The sequence below is a fragment of the Ahaetulla prasina genome, chromosome 8 (assembly GCF_028640845.1).
Source record: "Ahaetulla prasina isolate Xishuangbanna chromosome 8, ASM2864084v1, whole genome shotgun sequence".
NCBI lineage: Eukaryota > Metazoa > Chordata > Lepidosauria > Squamata > Colubridae > Ahaetulla > Ahaetulla prasina.
Genome location: NC_080546.1, coordinates 24,214,196 through 24,235,911, shown reverse-complemented (window position 1 = coordinate 24,235,911; position 21,716 = coordinate 24,214,196). Strand labels below are relative to the sequence as shown.

General features: G+C 42.7%; 2 protein-coding genes across 2 annotated transcripts in view; one reads left to right on the top strand and one right to left on the bottom strand.

Annotated features, from left to right (window-relative positions):
- The window catches only part of LOC131203428 (alcohol dehydrogenase 1), a 40,778-nt gene extending 20,087 nt beyond the window's left edge, over positions 1–20,691 (top strand). The window contains exons 5-9 of the mRNA XM_058193621.1: positions 3,189–3,408; positions 6,257–6,520; positions 9,267–9,402; positions 11,476–11,614; positions 20,579–20,691. Of these exons, the coding sequence (XP_058049604.1) occupies positions 3,189–3,408; positions 6,257–6,520; positions 9,267–9,402; positions 11,476–11,614; positions 20,579–20,603 (784 nt within the window). The 3' untranslated portion in view covers positions 20,604–20,691. The remainder of the gene's footprint in view (positions 1–3,188; positions 3,409–6,256; positions 6,521–9,266; positions 9,403–11,475; positions 11,615–20,578) is intronic.
- Positions 1–21,716, bottom strand: part of C8H4orf17 (chromosome 8 C4orf17 homolog) — a 130,722-nt gene that overhangs the window by 57,387 nt on the left and 51,619 nt on the right. The gene's annotated exons all lie outside the window — the stretch shown is intronic.

The window sequence follows — 21,716 nt, the reverse complement described above, 5'->3', positions numbered from 1 at the left end:
CAGAAGTCTGTGTAAATTGCATCTATTGTTTTGCCTTGATCAAGATTTGTAGTCCATATGTTTTTGCAGTGAAGAAGTTGTAAGTTACATGATAATTTTTTTCTGAAACTTTTTTCATAATTTTTTTCTGAAATTTTTTTCCCTTGAGGAAGATGGTTCGCTTCTCATCCAAGAAGCTTCATCAGTTCTGGCTGGGTGGAGTATGAAAGGATTAGTTTTTGTTTTTTTGAATTCAAAAAGTTTTACAAAAAAAAAATTTTCCCCCCCTTTCCCCCCAACCCCCCTCCCTTCACTAATACCCTCCCCCCTCCCCCCTGACTTCCCAGAACAAGCACAAGGTATAGTTAAAAATAAAACAAACATATGCTAAGAAAATTTTCCCCCAAAACTATTATACCAATGTTCCCCTCTAGCTCTGACTTCCTCCTAACATAACCAAAATCCTTCAGAAAATAAAAAATAAATTAAAAAAAATTAACAATTAACAGTAATAAAATATATAAATCAATAGAACAAATTAATCCTAAAGTATTTAAAACCAACTAAAGCATAAAAATCCAATCCAATTCAAAAAATATCTCCCTTATAGCTTCTATAACCATATAATTTTCCCCCCAGGTCTTTCTTACATAAGATCTTTTGAGAATATTCTATTTAAAACTCAGTGCAACACATTATAAAATTTCAATACAGAAAATTACAATATCTATTCAACTTTAGCCCTTCCTCATCAAAATCCAGTATAGATCCAAATATCTAGTCTTTTATGATAGATATAAAACATATAATCAACCCATTTCTTCCAGATCTTCCTCACAAATTGTCTTTCCGGGACACTAATATTTTTGTCTGTTAATATTGCAAAAAAACCTTGTTTCAAGGATAATACTTTTGTCTCTTGCCATTTTTTTTGACGTATTAATCTCTGTCTTTCCTTCATTACTCCTTTTGAAAAGTCAGTCACAATATTTCCTAGTAGTTCCTTATGTCCAGGAATCCACAAATTACTGCCGTATATTCCATCAGTCCAAAAAGAGAACTCTTGGAAAACATTAACCCTGTGAGTTTTTTCGGTTCGGGAGACAGCCTCCTGTAGCACAAATTCAGGCATTTCATCCAAACTATTTAAAGAAAACTTCTTTACATCAACTTGTTTATTCACGATCATATCTTCATATTTATCCACTTTTGTTTGTATCTCCTCCATTCCATTTTCCAAGTGATTGCACTGGTTAATTTCCTCCAAGCTCTCATCCAAAACGTCCCCATTTTTTATCAATTCGTATTTTTGAATAATTAAATACATACTTTCTGTGTAATCCTATATAAAGTCACAAATCCATTCTTATGAAAGAACCTTCATGACAAAGTTCCTGCTGAGAATCCCCTTGTAAAATACTTAAACAATAATATAATCCAACAATCCACAGTCCAACACAATAAGATAAAATCTCCATTCAGTTTCGATTCCACAGCAAGGCTCCCTTTGATGTATTGCTCTGCTTTCAGTTGCTCTCAAACGCCATTTTAAACAATTAAAAGAAGGGGGGGGAATTCTCTTTTTAGGTGGAAGTCAGGAAATCAAAAATACTTGCAAACCAATAATTGTTCACTCATGCTTCTTCCGTCTGCTTTTAGAAATCTACAAAAAGAAATCAGTTGTTAGCAGAAGTGGACACCTTCCTCTTTTCCTGCTTTTGCAGGAGCGCAGTGAATACTGGAGATTAAGAGAGGATTAAAAGGGATTCGACCTTTCAGGACTTTGCATAACAAAAACAAAGCCCCTAGGGGAATCTACCACTATCCCCCCCCTTGCTATTTCTCTCTCTTTCAACCAGAGAGGGAAATTGAAGCCGGGAACAGCTGTTCGTTGCTGTTTTCACCGGCTTTTACCATATTCAGTGCGGAGTGCCATAAATTAGCACCCAGCGAGAAAGGTGGCGCCACCCGGAAGTCTGAAAGGATTAGTTTTGACAGGATGTTGGGGGTGGTGCTGGAAGAATTGTATATCTTTGCAGTCATCTGCTTGTTCTCTCTCTCTCTCTGAGAGAGTACTTAGAGAGTTCCTTCCAGGGGTGAACTACTACTGGTTGGCACCGGTTTGGGTAAACCGGAGGTAATAAAAGCTACCGGTTTGTCCAAACTGGTATTTTCAACAATCAGCTGTGCTGCGCGATTTATATTTGCTAGAAAGCAGGAAATCCTGCTTTCTAGAAAATCTAAATTGCTCAGCACAGCTGTCCCCCCCCCGCTGTTCTACTTACCTTCAAATGGCTCCTTTTTCTGCACAAAATGCACATCTGGCGTGCACTACGCATGCACACAGTGTGCACTTGGCATGCCCTATGCATGTGTGTGCGCACACAGTGTGCATTTGGCAAGCACTGCACATGCGCACATGCAGTGTGCATTTGGTACGCAGCGCACATGTGCGGGCAGCGAACTGGTGGCAACTCGCAGAGGATTTCACCACTGGTTCCTCACCCCCACTAACCATCCAGCCGAACTGTTGACGCTTCTTGGATGAGAAGCGAAACATCTTCTTCCTCAAGGAAAAAGAAAAAAAATAACAACCTAGTTCAGTTGCCTTTTTAAAAAGCACCTTTGATTCAACTAGAACTCAATTTTGATGGGTGTGTTGATGTGAAAATATACATGATTGTAAAGCCTGGGCAAAGGCAATTAGAAAACTCTCCCCCTGAAGTTTGTATTTGGGCTAGAAAAACATTCCCCTCGTTATGCTAATATTTTTTCCAATAAAAAAGAACAGTTTACTGGCAGATTTTCCTCAGCAAAGGAGAAAAGAGTTTAATTTTCTCCCTGCTGCTGTTCCGGTTGAGTTTTACCTTAGACCCAGATTATCAAAATATAATTGCTGTTTTTCTGTAATGTGCAATTTGTGGCTCAGTCCCGAGGCCTAAATTACACCACATATTAAGGCTGCAGTTTGGTTCCTTTCGCACAAAGGGAAACCACAAAATATTTAAGCTTTAAGCTTTAGCCTAGTATGTTCAGCAGAGCCACTCATGCTCTCCCTCCCTCATCAACATGCACTTAGAAAACCCCAAACGCGAAATGCAAAGAGCATTTAATAGCTGGCAGACTTTGACCCTTCAGTCTGCAGCAAAGTGCCTCTTTGTCAGCTGTAACCTTTTCTCTGTATATATATGTTTTTTTTTTCTTTACAGCTTTAATTCAGGCACTGGCTTAATGCCTGATGGCACCAGCCGGTTCACATGCAAAGGAAAGAGCCTCCACCATTTCATTAGCACCAGCACCTTCACTGAATACACTGTGGTGCATGAGAATGCAGTGGTCAAAATTGATCCTTCAGCCCCTCTGGAAAAAGTTTGTCTGATTGGCTGTGGATTTTCAACCGGTTATGGGGCAGCCATACAGACAGCTAAGGTAAGTCCTAAAGCAGGGGTGTCAAACTCAATTTCAAAGTAAAAAAAAGGCTCCGATGATCGTGCGGCACATTTGTGATCGTCAGAGCCTTTTTTCTTTTACTTTTTTAAAGCAGTTTTTACTACCTATTCACCTGAACTGGTAATTAAAAGACGCCTAAAAAGTTAAAAAAAAAAGTTCCAATAATCAGCTGAGCGACCCATGATCCTCGGAACTTTTTTTTTTTTTTACTTTTTAGGCATTTTTTTTCTTTTTTCTCGGTGGTTAAAAATGCTTTAAAATGTAAAACAAAATAAAAAAAGTTCAAACAATCACACGTCACTCAGTTGATCATCAGAACTTTTTTTTTATATACTTTTTACTGCCGGTTTTGCGAACCAGTACCATTTTTTACTATCAGTTCAGGTGAACCGGCTGGAACCAGTAGCATTTCAGCCATGCTTCCAAGGTCCCTTCCAACTCTGTTATTCTGTTATTCTGAATCCAGCTTTCCCCTTTACTGATTGGAAATTGGATGGAAAAGTTTCAAATGGCGATCACATATCCCTTGGATGCTGCAACCATTTTCAATACATGCTGGTTACCAAGGGCTTTTTTATTTATTTATTTACATTTATATCCCGCCCTTCTCCGAAGACTCAGGGCGGCTTACACTATGTTAGCAATAGTCTTCATTCTATTTGTATATATATAAAGTCAACTTATTGCCCCCAACAATCTGGGTCCTCATTTTACCTACCTTATAAAGGATGGAAGGCTGAGTCAACCTTGGGCCTGGTAGGACTAGAACCTGCAGTAATTGCAGGCAGCTACTGTTAATAACAGACTGCATTAGCAGCCTGAGCCACTCAAGGACACTCAAAGGCTTCAATTCTGATCACAAGACAATGGGGATATAAATGTGAGAACCAGTTCTAAGTCACATTTTTTTTAGTGCCATTGTAAGTTCAAATAGTCATTAAATGAATGGTTGTATGTCAAGGTCCACTTGTACCAAGAAATCATAAAGCTAGGACAGAGAGAAATTTTCTCCAAAGGAAAACCATTTTATCTATAGAGAAGTGCCGTATCTCACGAAACACAAAAGCTTCCAAGGGTTTGGGGCCAATTGATAGAAGATTTTTGCTGCAGTAGGAAAAACCTGTTGAAAAACCTGTTTAAAGCGAAGTCATATAGAAGAAACTTCTGTTTATGCCAACTCACTCATCAGTGGAATCCAAGAACTGTGCCTATGGCAAAGAATAGCAAAACATACCACCTGGGCAGCCAAGTGTGAATGCTGCCACTTTGGCTATCCTTAAAATATTGTAGGTAGCTTTTCATTATATGATTGCCAATGCATTTAAAACAATTATCTGTAAAACGTTATTATAAGCTGTAAGCCACCCAGAGTCACTTTAAAGGGAAGGTAGACAATATAAAAACGTAATAAATAAATAAGTAAATTACACATAGGCAAAAAAATAAACATCATATTAATGGAATTTAGCTCAGCTGAGCCTAAAAAGCTACGTTTAACAGATCCCTAAAATATTGAGGTATTTTGTATTATTTATTATGATGTACTTGAGACCAGAGACCATGCAAGCTGAACACCAAATGCAATTTGGGTTTCATGGATAGTGAGGAGAAAACAGGAAAAATGCAGATTGGATTTCAAGCACTTTGGAAACAATTGGCAGATGGAATAGATGTGGAATGCCCAAGCTCACGACTAAAAATTTCAAAAAATATTGTATTCTATGTAATAGAAGGCTCATATTAAATAAGCTACAGCTCTGTAGATGATGTTATATCTGGACAACTTTCATCTAAGACAATGAACCAAGTAATTTGAAAATAAACCTCAGACAAATCCTGTTCTCAGTTGTTAGCTGAATACAATAAAGTGCTTAAGATTTTTTTCCCACATCAGGGTAACTTGTCCTGCATAGATGGACTAACTTTTGAAAGCCAAACCAAGCTGAAGTTTTCTATTATATTTCTAGTATATTTATTTTCCTTTTTGTATTTTGCATTAGTGTTTTTTCTTAATTTTATAAGTTGTTCTGTTTCAAGCAGCAGACTGCTTGGCACAGAAAGAGAAACTCCACGGAAAGGGTATCATGCAGATTGCTTTTATTTGTCAGGCAGTCTCAAAACAATAACTCACAGCCCCTGAAGAGATTCTTCTGAGGTGCATATACCATATTTTTCGGAGTTTAAATACACCAGAGTATAAGACACAGCTTAGTTTTTGGGGAGGAAAATGGGGGAGGGGAAATCTGCCTACCAGGTATTCATCTGACTAGCGTCCTTAGTCTGGTCAGCTTCAGCACATTAGTTTGCTGGTTTATATGCCCTGTTGGGGGATAAAAAACAGCTTCTAAAGCACAACTGATCTTTGGAGAGAGAAGCAAAGAGAAAAGCAAGCAAACCACGGAGATCGCTTCATTCGCTAGCGCCTCATTACGGCTGGAAAAAAAAACCTTCACAGCTGAGAGTCAGAGGACGCAGGCAAAACAGGGAAATAGAAATCATTTCACCCGCTATCGCCTCATTGGGGCCAAAAAGAAGCTTCGAAAAAGCTACATTCAGAGTATAAGACGCACCCTAATTTTCAGCCTCTTTTGGGAGTGTGTTTTATACTCTGAAAAATATGGTAATCTGTTCCCATTCACGTAGGTGAAACGAAGTAGTAGTTGAAACGCAGATGTGACCACGTGACATAAACTGCATTTCCCAGAAAACAATCCCTTAAGGAGATGGTTCTTAATTCCTAAACTAACTACTTACTCTAACCAGCACATAAATCTTGTTAAGATAATTAATAAACTGTTCAATGTGTATTGACCTTATGATTTTCTAGGTAGAGCCTGGTTCTATCTGTGCTGTCTTCGGCTTGGGTGGAGTTGGTCTCTCAGTGGTCATGGGCTGTAAAGCAGCTGGAGCTTCCCGAATCATTGGAGTTGACATCAACAAGGATAAATTTGCTAAGGCTAAAGAAATGGGAGCCACGGAATGCATCAACCCTCTGGATTTCAAGAAGCCCATCCATGAAGTGCTCTTTGATTTGACTGGGGGTGAAGGAGTAGACTATTCTTTTGAAGTGATTGGACGCACTGAAACCATGGTATGTGAAAATTGTCATAACAAATAATTCCAATAATACAGAAGTAAAATAGCCCATTGTGTAGTCATATTGGGTGTGAAATATCTTACGACAGAGGTTGGGTGTAGCAATCTAAAGCCTCATATGTGTAATGCTTTCTGTAAATTGTGGTAGACTGTTTTTTCCTAATGTTGCATAATCATTACAAGATCAGGTAAATGAACTCGGGCCAATCCCAATAAATTATCAAGGGATATTGTAAAGTTCATGTTAGATTGAAGGTTGTGGGGGACAATCATATGTATTACCTTGAATTTTCTGAAGGAACACACTGTCAAAATTCAGAAAGGTATATCCAGAGGTGGGTTTCACATATCTTCCCTACCGGTTTGCAAATGTGAGCATGAGTGTGAGTGCTTGCTTTGCTTGCATGTGCCACCTCTGTGCATGTGCATGGCCTTCTGCTCATGTGTAGTAGTTGCGCATTACATCTGGGTGGGTGGTTGGACCTTCCTACAATGGCCACTACCGGTTTGTGCGATCCGGAGAGAACCCGCTAAATCCCACCACTGGGTATATATCGCTGCATCCCAACTATAGTAAACCACATATAGCAACAATCAATTATTCGTTCTGGCATCCTATAAGTAACATTGTGTATGTGTTCCAGCCAGAACATGGCCAAAGCAACCAGTATGGCACTAGATACTAGATGGAATGCATTACAAGTTCAATTATGTTGTATAGAAAAAAATTCTCTTTGTCTATCCTGATTTTTACAAGATTCAATTTCCTAGGATGTTCTCTGGTTTTAATGTTTTGGGAAGGAGCAAATAGTTCCTTTTTGTCCATTTTATACATGCCATGGATAATTTTGTACACCTCAATCATGTCCCCTGTTGTTCACCTTTTCTGTAGGCTAAAAAGCCCCAAATGCTTAAGGATGCTTAAGTTGAGACTGTATTCATGTATCACACTTAGAAACTTTAGAAGCCAGTTCATCCCTGAGAAGATTGCATTAGAAACCCCTGAAAAGAAAGTATTTGATCTTATAGGCTGAGCTCACGCAGCAAGTTTAATCTAGAGCAGAGGTCCCCAAACTTGGCAGCTTTAAGACTTGTGGACTTCAACTCCCAGAATTCTGGGAGTTGAAATCCACAAGTCTTAAAGCAGCCAAGTTTGAAGACCTCTGATCTAGAAGATCAAAACATAATCCCCTGTTGACATAAAATGCTGGGCCTCCCCAAATCAATCATAATGTGATGGAGATTTTGAAATTAATAAAACAGAAAACATTTTTTGAATTGAATCTGTATTTGTATTTCAAAGAATTCTCTCTTGTGACATAAGGGTCTCAAGGGAGAGAAGTGTCCAAACATCATGCAAACAGACAATGTCACATCAGAAGTATGAAAAAGCAGGCCTTGCATTATGGAATCACAATGCCCATTTTCCTCATTTATTGTGTCCCTGTAACAAGGAATGGAAAGTTATGGTTGTCACTTAGCTGCATGCAAAAATTAAGCAATTTCTCCTCAAGGATATTGACAACCATTTAAAAACTGATATTATATGCTGATTTCCTTGCATCCATGAAGTCTCAACAATATATATTTTAATAGTCATTTTGATTCTGCTTGTATTCTGGTTTTAATTATCATTGTGGACTGTGAGGGATCTTTAGTGCTCTCTGAGCCTTGCTTGTTTTCCTGCAGACATTTCATTACCCAAACTGATGCTAGCACTGATGATGTTACCTAGTTTGGGTAATGAAATGTCTTGAAGAAAACAAGCTAGCTCAGAGAGCACCATGGACCCCTCATGTCAACCCTGAGCTACAGATATTCTTCTTTGCCGTAGACTGTTCCAAGGTTTTTAAAACAATCATATAAATGATTTTAATAAATAAAAATAAAGACAAATTCCTTGTGTTCATCTCATCCAAGAGTGAAGATCTGAGATATCCCTCACAATGGAGAAGATCACAGGATTGAACCATTGTTGATGCAAACCTTCTGCTTACTATATAGTTTAGATTGAGAACAATTACCTCCCCAGTACAGCAGAAGTAACAATAGGAGTTTGAGGGGAAAGGATGGTTCACACCAGTATCTCCAATAGCATGTCAAGTGTTCTTAGAAGACTGATTCGGTTTGCACCTTCTCTGTGAAAGTGCCTATCCTCTGGGAAGCATCAACCATGGCATCTTTTAGGTGCACTGTAAAGGGTTGTCCTTATGCTTAGACTCTCCCATCTGAGAATTTGTGCCTGACTGGGGATTTAAACACTTAAATGTAACTACTTATCGCTGGACTAAGATTAGTTTTATATTTTGAATCGTTGTTTTAAGCAATGCAGGTACAATTCTTTTTCTTCCATTCAATTGTATCTGATTCTTGGAGATTGCATGGACAAGTCCCTGCAGTTTTCTTGACAAGTTTTTCAGAAGTGGTTTGCCATTGCCTGCTTCCTAGGGATGAGAAAGAGTGACTGGCCCAAGGTAACCCAGCTGGCTTTGTGCCTAAGACAGGAGTAGAACTCACACTCTCTTGGTTTCTAGTCTAAAGTCTTGACCACTACACCAAATTGACTCTCATATCGTACAGTATCACAAATGAAAAAGAAGTAAACAAGAGTGTAATTGTCTACAAGTAATTTATCTATCCTTCATTTGGTTGTAACCTGTATAAAAAGTGGAGGATGTTGAAGAGCAATATAAAAATGTGAAAGAATAGATAAAGTGTGTGGTTTGTTTGTTTGCTCTCAGATATCTGCCTTCGCTTCCTGCCATCAGAATTTGGGAACCAGCGTCGTTGTGGGGGTGCCCCCCAATGCATCTAAGATCACTTATGATCCAGTGATGCTTTTCACTGGCCGCACCTGGAAAGGATGCGTCTTTGGAGGTACGGTAAAAAGTGTGAGGAACAAGTGTAAAAAAAATATATCTTCCATTACACAATTTATTATATGAGGGCATTCCCCCATGATCATTCAATATGCAATTGTTTTCATTGTGTATTTGGGGATATGAATGGTTTCTGTGGATGTATTTCCAGACAATATAATAATAATAATAATAATAATAATAATAATAATAATAATAATAATAATAATAATAATAATAATAATAATAATAATAATAATAATATCAGAGTTGGAAGGGACCTTGGAGGTCTTCTAGTCCAACTCCCTGCCCAGGCAGGAAACCCTACACCATTTCAGACAAATGGCTATCCAACATTTTCTTAAAAATTTCCAGTGTTGGAGCATTTACAACTTCTGCAGGCAAGTTGTTCCCCTGATTAATTGTTCTAACTGTCAGGAAATTTCTCCTCAGTTCTAAGTTGCTTCTCTCCTTGATTAATTTCCACCCATTGCTTCTTGTTCTACTCTCAGGTGCTTTGGAGAATAGTTTGACTCCCTCTTCTTTGTGGCAACCCCTGAGATATTGGAACACTGCGATCATGTATATGTAACTCAAATTTAGGGAATTATAGATATTTATTTATTTTGACTTTGGTGTTACGGAATTCCAAACCAATCCTTAGCCGACTGGCACATAAAAAGTAACACAAAGGAGAAACAAGATGGAAGTGGTCGCTCAATACAAAAACATACAAAAGATTGTCAGATATCAAAGCTATTAAAATAATCCATTTCATTACTGATTCATTACTGATTAATGGTTTAGCATATGGGCCAAATAAGCAAGGTATGGCTTAAACAAACTGGCATTTGCAGAGGTAGGCTACATGCCAGTCCTCAAAATGATGGTTTCAGCTTCCCAGGTCTTCAGAGATAATACAAACCTGTAGTAAAGGTTTTCTACCATTTAGAAACTAGAAATACAAACAAGAATTATTATACAATAAGACATTAAGGAATTAAAAGAAGCTATTGAATAAATTCTGAGAGGGCTTAATATACAGTAGTGGCCAAAATTGTGGTAACCTTTTGGGAAAAGTGTATTTTCTAAAACTAACTAATAACACCACTTTTTGGGGGGAGTTTCAAAATAATCATATTCCACTGCTGGAATGGCCTGGAAATAGCCCAGACCCTAACCTAATTGAAAATCTATGGAGCTGACTAAAGAAACTTGTTAGTCAGAAGTGACTCAGCAATAATACCCAGTTAATAGAAGCAATACTTCAATCTTGGTTTCACATTATAATAGCTGCAGAACTAAAAAACTTGGTTCACTCCATGGGAAGGCGTTGTAAGGCTGTAATTCATGCTAAACGTTACCCAACTAAGTATTAACTGACATGGTGATAATTTTTGTATATCTCATAATTTTTCTATGGTGATAATTTTTGTATATCTTTTTTTTCCACGTGTTTCACTTTTCTTCTTTATACCATAACTGCTATTCTAATAGCAAATCCTTCATGAAAGTTACTGCATTACATTCTTGATTTAATTATCTTTCCATTGATATATAATTTAATGGTACTACTACAAAAAAAAGTGGTGTTATTAGCTAGTTTTAGAAAGTACACTTTTCCCAAAAGGTTTCCAGTTTCCACAATTTTGGCCACTACTGTAATTACAGTTAACCAAGGAAAGTCTTACCAAGGTGGGGAGCAGTGCGGGGGGGGGGAGAGAAAATCCCAGCCTCAACTAGGTTTATGAGGTATTCCACCTACTTTGTATCATCACTCCGGCCACAGTGCAGCTCCTGGCTGTAAAAGGTTGTCAGTCTCTCACTTAGTGTGATGTCTAAGGCCAATCACATTATTGAAATGTAAAGCAAAGTTTTGTTCTATTTTTTTCCCTTTGGTTACTATCTTCCCTTCCAAAGTAGAAGCCTCTTTCCATGACAACAAAAACTATGATTGAGGAAGAAGTGACTTAGGATGGATTCCATTTTGTATTAGTTTATAAATCTGCAGAAAGTCAGAACTCTCGTCCATCTTTTCAGAATTTTTACTGAGCTTCTTTCAATCATGCATTCTGATCAATGTTTTCTCCAGGGTGGAAGAGCAAAGATTCTGTCCCCAAGTTGGTTTCAGATTTCATGCAGAAGAAATTTGTTTTGGATCCTTTGATCACTCATACATTACCTTTTGAGAAAATCAATGAAGGGCTGGACCTGCTCCAGAAAGGAAAAAGGTAATAATGCTCTTCTCTTTCTTTTTTTTTGTCCTACTTTTGCTATTTATTACTATCAACCCTTCAAGTGAGACCAGATTAGAAAATCAAAGTCATGAAGGAGAATACTGACAGAATCTTGCAAGTCTCAGCATGCTTCCTTCCTTTTACTTTCATGTGAATCAGGAATTCACTTATCTAAAACATTTATGTGTGTTACATTCCTGGCCTGGATTCAGGTTTCTTTTATCTGATAGTTCCCTTGGTAACAGGCCATTCTCTGTCATCTACAATTATTCATACTTGTTGTAGGATGAATACTAACGAACAAGGAGAGAATAACAGAGTTGGAACGGACCTTGGAGGTCTTTTAGTCCAACCCCCTGCTCAAGCAGGAGACCCTATACCATTTCAGACAAATGGTTGTCCAATCTCTTCTTAAAAACCTCCAGTGTTATAGCACCCAAAACTTCTGGAGACAAGTCATTCCACTGATTAATTGTTCTACCCATCAGGAAATTTCTCCTTAATTCTAGGTTGCTCCTCTTCTTAATTAGTTTCCATCCATTGCTTCTTTTCCTGCTTTCAGGTACTTTTGGAGAATAAGTTGACCCTCTCTTCTTTGTGGAAGTTCCTTGGGTATTGAAACATTATTATCATGTCAGCCAGGACTGAGTGATCCATTTTGAGTTGGGACCAGAGTCACCAAGGTTTCTTCCAAGGTGTCAGGCTTGTGGTAGAGCCCATCCTCAGAGAACTTTTTTCTCTAGAATGTATGCACTAGGCTGTTCTAAATATTGTATTTATATGGTGCCTGGCTGTGTGGGGTGTGTAGTTGTCAATTGGGGTGTTGATGGCCTGCTATAATTGTTGCTTCCGTGTGCTGTTGCACCCTTGGCTCCTAAATAAGTGATAAGCTGATGTAATCAGCACTCCTGTTGACTGACAAGGGTCTGTTTCCCAGGCTTCAGTCAGATGCCAGGATTGTAATAAATCTTGAAAAAGGTTGATTAAGAAATTGTCCCTGAACAGGAAGCATCAGAAGGATACAACCCCAAATAGCCAATGGCAGGGGAGTTGAGGAAAAGGGTTAAAAGCCTCTTTTCCAGGGGTGAAATGCTACCGGTTCGCTCCGGTTCGGGCGAACCAGTAGTGATACTGCGGTTCAGGCTAACCGGTAGTAAAAAAATGCTTTAAAAAAGTAAAAAAAAAAAAGTTTCAATGATTGCGTGGCACAGCTATGATTGTTGGAACCTTTTTTTTTTAAAAGCATTTTTTAACTATCGGTTTGGACGAATATGTAGTAAAAAATGCTTCAAAAAGTTTTTTTAAGTTGGCCATGCCCACCCAGTCAAATGACCCCCCCCCACCAAGCCATGTCCACCAAGCCATGCCCATAGAACCGGTAGGAAGTTATTTTGCATTTCACCACTGCTCCTTTCCCCATTTCTCCAACTTTGGTTTGGAGAATAACTAGCAAGGTATTTGAGAAACTAGCAAAGGGTTTGAAAGGAAATTAGGAAATTAGAAACCACCAAGAGGCTATTACAAACACATCGAATCAGCTTAGCACACAAGCTAACTAAAGCACTTCAAAACATCCTAAGCAAACCAGCTGGTGGTGACAAGTAGTTCCCATTTAGGGCAGTGGGAGTAAGTTGTTTTGGTAAGTCTCCTGCACTTGTCAGCAGCCACTGTGGCCCAGCGCTGCTCACGTTTTGCTGTCCCAGCCCCTCGTGCACCTTGTGCATCCTCCCTCACCAAGCAGCCGCCATCCCAAGAAGGCCTTCCTCTCCCACTCTGCAAAAGACACTGACCAGCCTGCCCACCTGGGACTTGTAATTCCTTCCTGGCTTCCCCACCAACTTCTGTTATTGGAAGCTGGCAGGAAATTGCAAGGAGGTTCTCACTTAATGACCTCAAAATCTTGCTTAATGCTTAATGACAGCAGTGGTGACTGCTGAAATTGATATCGCTAAGTGATGCAGTCAAGTGATGTTGTACTTTATGATCACATTGCTTAGTAATTGGGATTCCAGTTTCAGTTGCCCTCTAAGCTGTCCACATTGAAAGGAATGCCTTGGCAAAAGAAAGGCTTTAGGGTGAAATTAATTAGGGTCTTGCCAGTTTCAGACAGCAGGGCAAGTTGCTTCAAGATGCCTCAAAGGTACTCTTTCAAAAGGCAGCTGGACTATGTTTTTTCCTTGAGGAAGAAGAAGACATTTCACTTCTTATCGAAGATTTAGCAATTCTGACTGGATGGTGGGGGAGAGGGATGAAAGGATTAGTTTTGAGGGACAGAACCAGTGGTGGGATTCAGCTGGTTCGGGCCAGTTCGGGCAAACTGGTAGTTAAATTGCTGGCTGACCTTGCCCCACCCCTTCCAGGAGTCCCCACGTGCCCCATTTTGGCTCCAAGGTAAGTGCAGGGAGGCCTCCTAGGCCCAAAATGGGGCGCAGGGAGGGGTGGCCCCCATGCAGTCCGTTTTCACTCCCAGGAGGCTTCAGGGAGGCCACCTAGGCCCAAAAGAGATGGCATGCGAAATCTAGGAGGCTTAGGGGATTTTTAATGAACTCTTTTAGTCGTTTTTTATTGGGGGATTTTAAGGGGAATTTTAAGGGGAGGGATTTTAAGGGAATTTTAAGGGGAGGGATAGGGCGGGTGATGGGGGCAGCCCGTCGGAAACCAGTTCCAGCGCATGCTCGTGGCGACTATCAAATGGGTTCGGAGGTTAAGAAGTGTGTTCCTTTGTATGAGGTGAGTCCATTTGCACGGTAAGTGGGAGGGGCAGATATGGCGGAAGGGGATCGCATCGGTTTAGGGGTCACGCGTTCGATGTATACAGGCGATCGCGTGCCCGATCTGACTTCTCCCGTTCCCGGATGGTCAAGATCCTCAGAGCCTGGGCCTTCGTCTGATGTTATGCAACGCACGGTCCGTGGCCAATAAGGCCCCTAATACATGACCTGATTCAGGGGTGCCACGGATATTATAGGCGTTACGGAGACCTGGTTGGGCACTGAAGGGGTGTCCCCTGGTTGAGATGTGCCCACGGGTTTCCGTGCATTCCATCAGCCGAGGCCCAGGGTAGGGGTGGGGGTGGCGGTTGTTATTAAAGAGAGTCTAGAGCCGAAGGAGGCCACTGTACCTCAGATTGCGGGTGTGAATCCCTCTTTGTGAGGTGGGGTCATAGATGTCAGATGGGCTTGCTGGTGGCGTACCTGGCTCCTTGCTGCGTGACAGCCGCCCTGCCCGAGCTTCTGGAGGTGCTTGCGGGGTGGCAGTGGAGACCCCAGACTTTTAGTCATGGGGACTTTAACTGCCATCTGCTGGCTCGTCATCGACAGTAGCTCGGGAGTTCATGGCCTCCATGACAGCCCTGGACCTGACTCAAGTAGTTGATGGCCCTACTCACATCGGGGAGGCACACTGGACCTGATTTTCATCTCTGGTCAGTGGTTGAAGGATCTGGACTTGAGAGATATAGTCACAGAACCTTTGTCATGGTCAGATCACTCCCTCCTTCGCCTGGACTTTCTGACCGCTACCCAACACCGCAGGAGGCGGAACCACTACGTTGGTACCGTCCCAGGCGCCTGATGGACCCAGAGAGGTTTCGGACGGAGCTTGGGCCATTCCTGAGGATCTGGCTCACGGCACGGCAGAGGAACTAGCCGCAGCCTGGGAACGGGCTGCGGCTGGGGCTTTAGACCGTGTCGTGCCTCTGCGACCTCTGACCCGGCGCAGATCCCAACCGGCTCCTTGGTTCTCCGAGGGCTGAGGGGATGAAACGCCGGAGAAGGCGCCTAGAGAGTTCTTGGAGGTCCAGCCGTTCAGAGGCTGATCGGACACTAGTTAGATCCTATACTAGGACCTACCTAGTGGCACTGAGGAAGCGAGGCGTTGCTCGCCTCCTCCCTCATTGCGTCGACAGATAACCGCCCAGCTGCCCTGTTTGGGTGACCCGCTCCCTCCTTCACCAGGGGCGGGATGACCCGATGCAGGGGCGTGCTGAGGAGTTTAACGGTTATCTATACGATAAAATCGTTCAGCTTGAGACGGTCTGGACCAAAATTGTGGCGATTCGGACGGGGCGGCTGAGGCGGTCTTGGTGATAGTGTCTGGGAAGAATTTGACCCTGTGGCCCCGGAGGACATGGACAGGTTGCTGGGTAGATTGAATGCCACCACGTGTTTACTGGACCCGTGCCCCTCCTGGCTGGTGCTGGCCACTCAGGAGGTGACACGAGGCTGGCTCCAGGCTATTCTGGCGCTTCCTTGTTGGAGGAGTCTTTCCGGCCGCCTTGAAAGAGGCGGTGGTGAGGCCCTCCTCAAGAAGCCTTCCTGGACCCGGCTGTTTTAGGTAATTATCGTCCGGTCTCAACCCGCAGCGGCGAAGGTTGTAGAGAGTATGGTGGCATATCAGTTTCCCCTGCACCTGGAGGAAACTGTCTATCTAGACCCGTTCCAGTCCGGCTTCCGGCCGGTTACAGCACTGAGGCGGCTTTGGTCGCGTTGGTGGATGATCTCTGGAGGGCCAGGGATAGGGGTTGTTCCTCTGCCCTGGTCCTATTAGACCTCTCAGCGGCTTTCGATACCATCGACCATGGTATCCTGCTGCGCGGTTGGAGGGATTGGGAGTGGGAGGCACCGTTTATCGGTGGTTCTCCTCCTATCTCTCCGACCGGTCGCAGACGGTGTTGACAGGGGGCAGAGGTCGACCCAGGCGCCTCACTTGTGGGGTGCCGCGGGGTCGATTCTCTCGCCTTCTGTTCAACATCTATGAAGCCGCTGGGTGAGATCATCAGTGGCTTCGGTGTGAGGTACCAGCTGTGCGCTGATGACACCCAGCTGTACTTTTCCACACCGGGCCACCCCAATGAAGCTATCAAGTGCTGTCCCGGTGCTTGGAAGCCGTCTGGTCTGGATGGGGAGAAACAGGCTCAAGCTCAATCCCTCCAAGGAGTGGCTGTGGATGCCGGCATCCCGGTACAGTCAGCTGAGTCCACGGCTGACTGTTGGGAGCGAGTCATTGGCCCCGATGGAGAGGGTGCGCAACTTGGGCGTTCTCCTGGATGTCGGCTGTCTTTTGAGGACCACCTGACGGCCGTCTCCAGGAGAGCTTTCCACCAGGTTCGCCTGGTGCGCCAGTTCGCCTTTCTGAACCGGGATGCTTTGTGCACAGTCACTCACGCCCTTGTGACGTCTCGTCTGGATTACTGCAATGCTCTCTACATGGGGCTCCCCTTGAGGGGCATCCGGAGGCTTCAGTTAGTCCAGAATGCAGCTGCGCGGGTGATAGAGGGAGCCCCTCGTGGCTCCCGTGTGACACCTATCCTGCGCAGGCTGCACTGGCTACCTGTGGCCTTCCGGGTGCGCTTCAAGGTGTTGGTGAACGTCTTCAAAGCGCTCCATGGCATAGGGCCGGGCTATTTACGGGACCGCCTGCTGCTACCGGATACCTCTCACCGACCCGTGCGCTCTCACAGAGGGACTCCTCAGGGTGCCGTCGGTAGCGACAGTGTCGTCTGGCGGCGCCCAGGAAGGGCCTTCTCTGTGGGGCTCCGCCCTCTGGAGCGAACTCCCCAGGACTCCGTCAACTTCCGGACCTCCGAACCTTTCGTCGCGAGCTTAAAACTCACTTATTCATCTGCGCTGGACTGGGTTAGTTTTAAATTTATGGGTTTTTTAATGGGTTTTTATTCTAAATTTTAATCTTGGCCAATTCAATAAGTTTTTTAACTGTATTTTAATTGTATTTATTGTATCATTGTGTATTTTAATTGGCTGTGAACCGCCCTGAGTCCTTCGGGAGAAGGGCGGTATAAAAATTTAAAATAATAATAATAATAATAATAATAATAATAATAATAATAATAATAAAACGGGACACAGGGAGGCGGTGCAGCACCCGCAGCTGTTTTTGCTTCCGGGGGTGATGGTGCAGGAGGCCGAGTGCTGCCTATCACACCCCCTGGCCATGCCCACCATGGCCACGCCCACCCAGTCAGTCATTAGGGCAGAGAACCGGTTGTTAAATTATTTGAATCCCACCACTAGACAGAACTAATCTTTCCATCCCCACCACCATCCAGTCAGAAATGATGGAGCTTCTTGGATGAGAAGCAAAACTTCTTCTTCTCCAAAAAAAAAGACATTAGTCCATTTGCCTGTTGGGAAAAAAAACCCATCTTTTAGACAACCATGACCTGGATGACTGAAAATCTCCATAGACATTTATTTATTTATTTATTTTATTTATTTATTCATATTTTTATACCGCCCTATCTCCCTAGGGACTCAGGGCGGTGTACAGCCATCTAAAAACAACATAAATATACAAAGTAAAACATTAGTCTAAAAAACTTATTAAATAGGCCGAATATTTAAAATAGACATATAAATAATAAAACCCCAATTTAAAACCAAATCTAAAATTTAAACAATTAAAATTTAAAAAATCTAGTCCAGTCCTGCGCAGATAAATAGATGTGTCTTAAGCTCGCGGCGGAAGGTCCGAAGGTCAGGAAGTTGACGAATAGAATATAGAATATAGAATAGAATATTTTAATTTGTATACCGCCCTTCTCCCGAAGGACTCAGGGCAGTGAACAGGCAGATAAAATACAAACATACACAATAGTAAAAACAACCCTTAAAAAACTGATTTAAATTTGCCCGAATATTAAAATAACATAAACCCCCATAAAATTATAAAAATTTAAATTTTAAAAACCCATCAAAAATCAATTAAAATTTAAAGATAAAAAATCAGGCTAGTCCGGCCATACGAAATAAATAGGTTTTAAGTTCGCGGCGAAAGGTCCTAAGGTCTAGTAGTTGTCGAAGTCCAGGGGGAAGTTCGTTCCACAGGGTCGGAGCCCCCACAAAGAAGGCCCTCCCCCTGGGAGCCGCCAGTCGACACTGTTTGGCTGACGGCACCCTGAGGAGTCCCTCCCTGTGGGAGCGCACCGGGCGATGGGAGATCGAGGCCGGCAGTAGACGGTCCCGTAGGTAGCCCGGTTCTAAGCCATGGATCGCTTTAAAGGTGGTAACCAGTACCTTGAAGCGCACCCGGAAAACCACAGGTAGCCAGTGCAGTCTGCGCAGGAGAGGTGTTACGTGGGAGCTCCGAACCGCTCCCTCAATAACCCACGCAGCCGCATTCTGGACTAGCTGAAGTCTCCGGGTGCTCTTCAAGGGGAGCCCCATGTAGAGAGCATTGCAATAGTCCAGGCGAGAGGTAACGAGAGCATGAGTGACCGTGCATAAGGCATCCCGGTCCAGGAAGGGACGCAACTGGCGGATCAGGCGAACCTGGTAAAAAGCTCTCCTGGAGACGGTCGCCAAATGATCTTCAAAGGACAACCGACCATCCAGGAGCACGCCCAAGTTGTGTACCTTCTCCATCGGGGCCAATAACTCACCCCCGACAGACAGCCGCATCTGCAGCTGACTGTACTGAGATGCCGGCATCCACAGCCACTCCGTCTTGGAGGGATTAAGTTTGAGCCTGTTCCTCCCCATCCAGACCCGTACGGCTTCCAAACACCGGGACAGCACTTCGACAGCTTCACTGGGGTGGCCCGGGGTGGAAAAGTACAGCTGGGTGTCATCAGCGTACAGTTGATATCTCACCCCGAAGCCACTGATGATCTCACCCAGCGGCTTCATATAGATGTTGAACAGGAGGGGTGAGAGAATCGACCCCTGTGGCACCCCACACATGAGGCACCTTGGAGTCGATCTCTGCCCCCCTGTCAACACCGTCTGCGTCCGGTCAGAGAGGTAGGAGGAGAACCACCGATAAACGGTGCCTCCCACTCCCAACCCCTCCAACCGGCGCAGCAGGATGCCATGGTCGATGGTATCAAAAGTCCTGGGGGAAGCTCGTTCCAGAGGGTGGGAGCCCCCACAGAAAAGGCCCTTCCCCTGGGCGTCGCCAGTCGGCACTGCCTAGCTGACGGCACCCTGAGGAGTCCCTCCCTGTGGGAGCGCACGGGTCGGTGGGAGGCATTCGGTGGCAGCAGACGGTCCCGTAAGTAACCCGGCCCTATGCCATTTGCTGGAAGATGCTAATTAACTAATTAAGGTCACAGCACTGAGCTTGTTAAATTGGTTTAGCTCCTTTTAGGGGAAGCATTGCCCTGCATAGAAAAACAATTTAGGAAGAGATTGTTTGTTTAAGCAATCTCTCCCCTTTGCAAGAAAGGAAGTTCTGTGGTAAAAAGGAAACAATTAGGTAATTAGTCACTGGACCCACCTAAATTCAGGGATGAGATTTGCACATAGAATCTTAGATTTAAATCTTGACATCAAAAAAATATGTTCGGGAAGGACATGATGAGAAACACCAACCCTGTGAATAATATCTGTCAAGGAAGGATGAACAAAGCCTAGGTGAATAAATTGTGTAATTTGGTAAAAGGTAAACAGAAAATACTTGGAGATATCTGAGAAATTTCCATGGAATATAAGGACCTGCCCATCTCATTCCCAGAATGATTGTATACAGTTACTGTTAAGTACATAAATGAAACATCTCTAGAACAGGTTGGATCATCACAGGCAGAGGTGGGTTTCAGCAGGTTCTGACCAGTTCTGGAGAACCAGTAGTGGAAATTTTGAGTAGTTCAGAGAACTGGTAAATACTATTTCTGACTGGCCACGCCCCCATCTATTCTCTGCCTCCTGAGTCCCAGCTGATCGGGAAGAAATAGGGATTTTGCAGTAACCTTCCCCTGGAGTGGGGAGGGAATAGAAATTTTACAGTATCCTTCTTCTAGAGTGGGGTGGGAATGGAGATTTTACAGTATCCTTCCCCTGCCTTGTTCACCAAACCATGCCATGTCCACCAAGCCATGCCCACAGAACCGGTAGTAAAAAAAATTGAATCCCGCCACTGATCACAGGAGATTGTGAAACGCTAGTAGTACTCTTTAATGTTAAGAACAAAACTCATATTTATCTTATTTCTCTGTTTCAGCATCCGGACAGTCTTAATATTTTAAGTTGCTGAGGTGAAGAAAACCAATTACAGAATACTTTCTTAAATTGCTGATTTACCCTATCTGCAGTTTTCACAGTAACAACATGTGATGGTATTTTATCCTTCTACTTTATCTTCCTGGACAAATGGATGTGAAAGGAACTCATTGGGGGGGGGGAGTGTTATGAGCACAACGTTTAAAACATATATTCACATTTGGCTAACTAGATTACTGTATCCAGCTGTAGGAATTCTGCCCTCTTATTTTCTAATCATGGATCTCTTTGTCCTCTAAATAAACAAATGCTACAAACATGGTTTTAGATCCTTAAAATTTTCTTTTGTTATGTAGACCCTTTTTCAAATAAAGAAATTTTGGATTATATATTGGGTATAGATTTATTCATCTGCTGACCATCTTGTATTTCAATTAATTATTTTGATCCCCAAAATTGCAAATATAGAGCCCTGAAATGCTCAAGACTATATGTGATCTAACAAAATGAAATTCAGTGTAGAGAAAAGTAAAGTCTTAAACTTAGACTGGGTGAAATCAGGCTTACTAGCAGTAACTGTGAGAGGGATCTTGGAGTCTTAGTGGACAATGAATTAAATATGAACTAACAGTGTGTGGTGGCAGCTAAAAAAGCCAATGCAATCCTAAACAAGGTGTTACAATCAAGATCAGGTGAGGTACTAATATCACTCTATAAAGCCTTAGTAATACACTCCTAGAATACTGCATCCAGTTTTGGTCACCACATTATAAATAAGATGTTGAAACTCTAGAAAAAGTGCTGAGAAGAGCAACCAAGATGGTTAAGGGACTGGAGGCTAAAACATATGATGAATGGTTGCAAGTATTAGATATGGCTAGTCTAGTGAAGAGAAGGACCAGGGGAGACATGATAGCAGTGTTCCAATATTTGAGGGGCTGCCACAGAAAGGAGGGGCTCAAGCTATTTTCCAAGGCATCTGAAGGCCAGACAAGGAATAACAGATGGAAACTGATTAAGGAGCGATTCAACCTAGAAATGAGAAATTTTCTGACAGTGAGAACAATCAACCAATGGAACACTTGCCTTCAGGAATTATGGGAGCTTCATCACTGGAAGCTTTCAAGAAGAGACTAGAC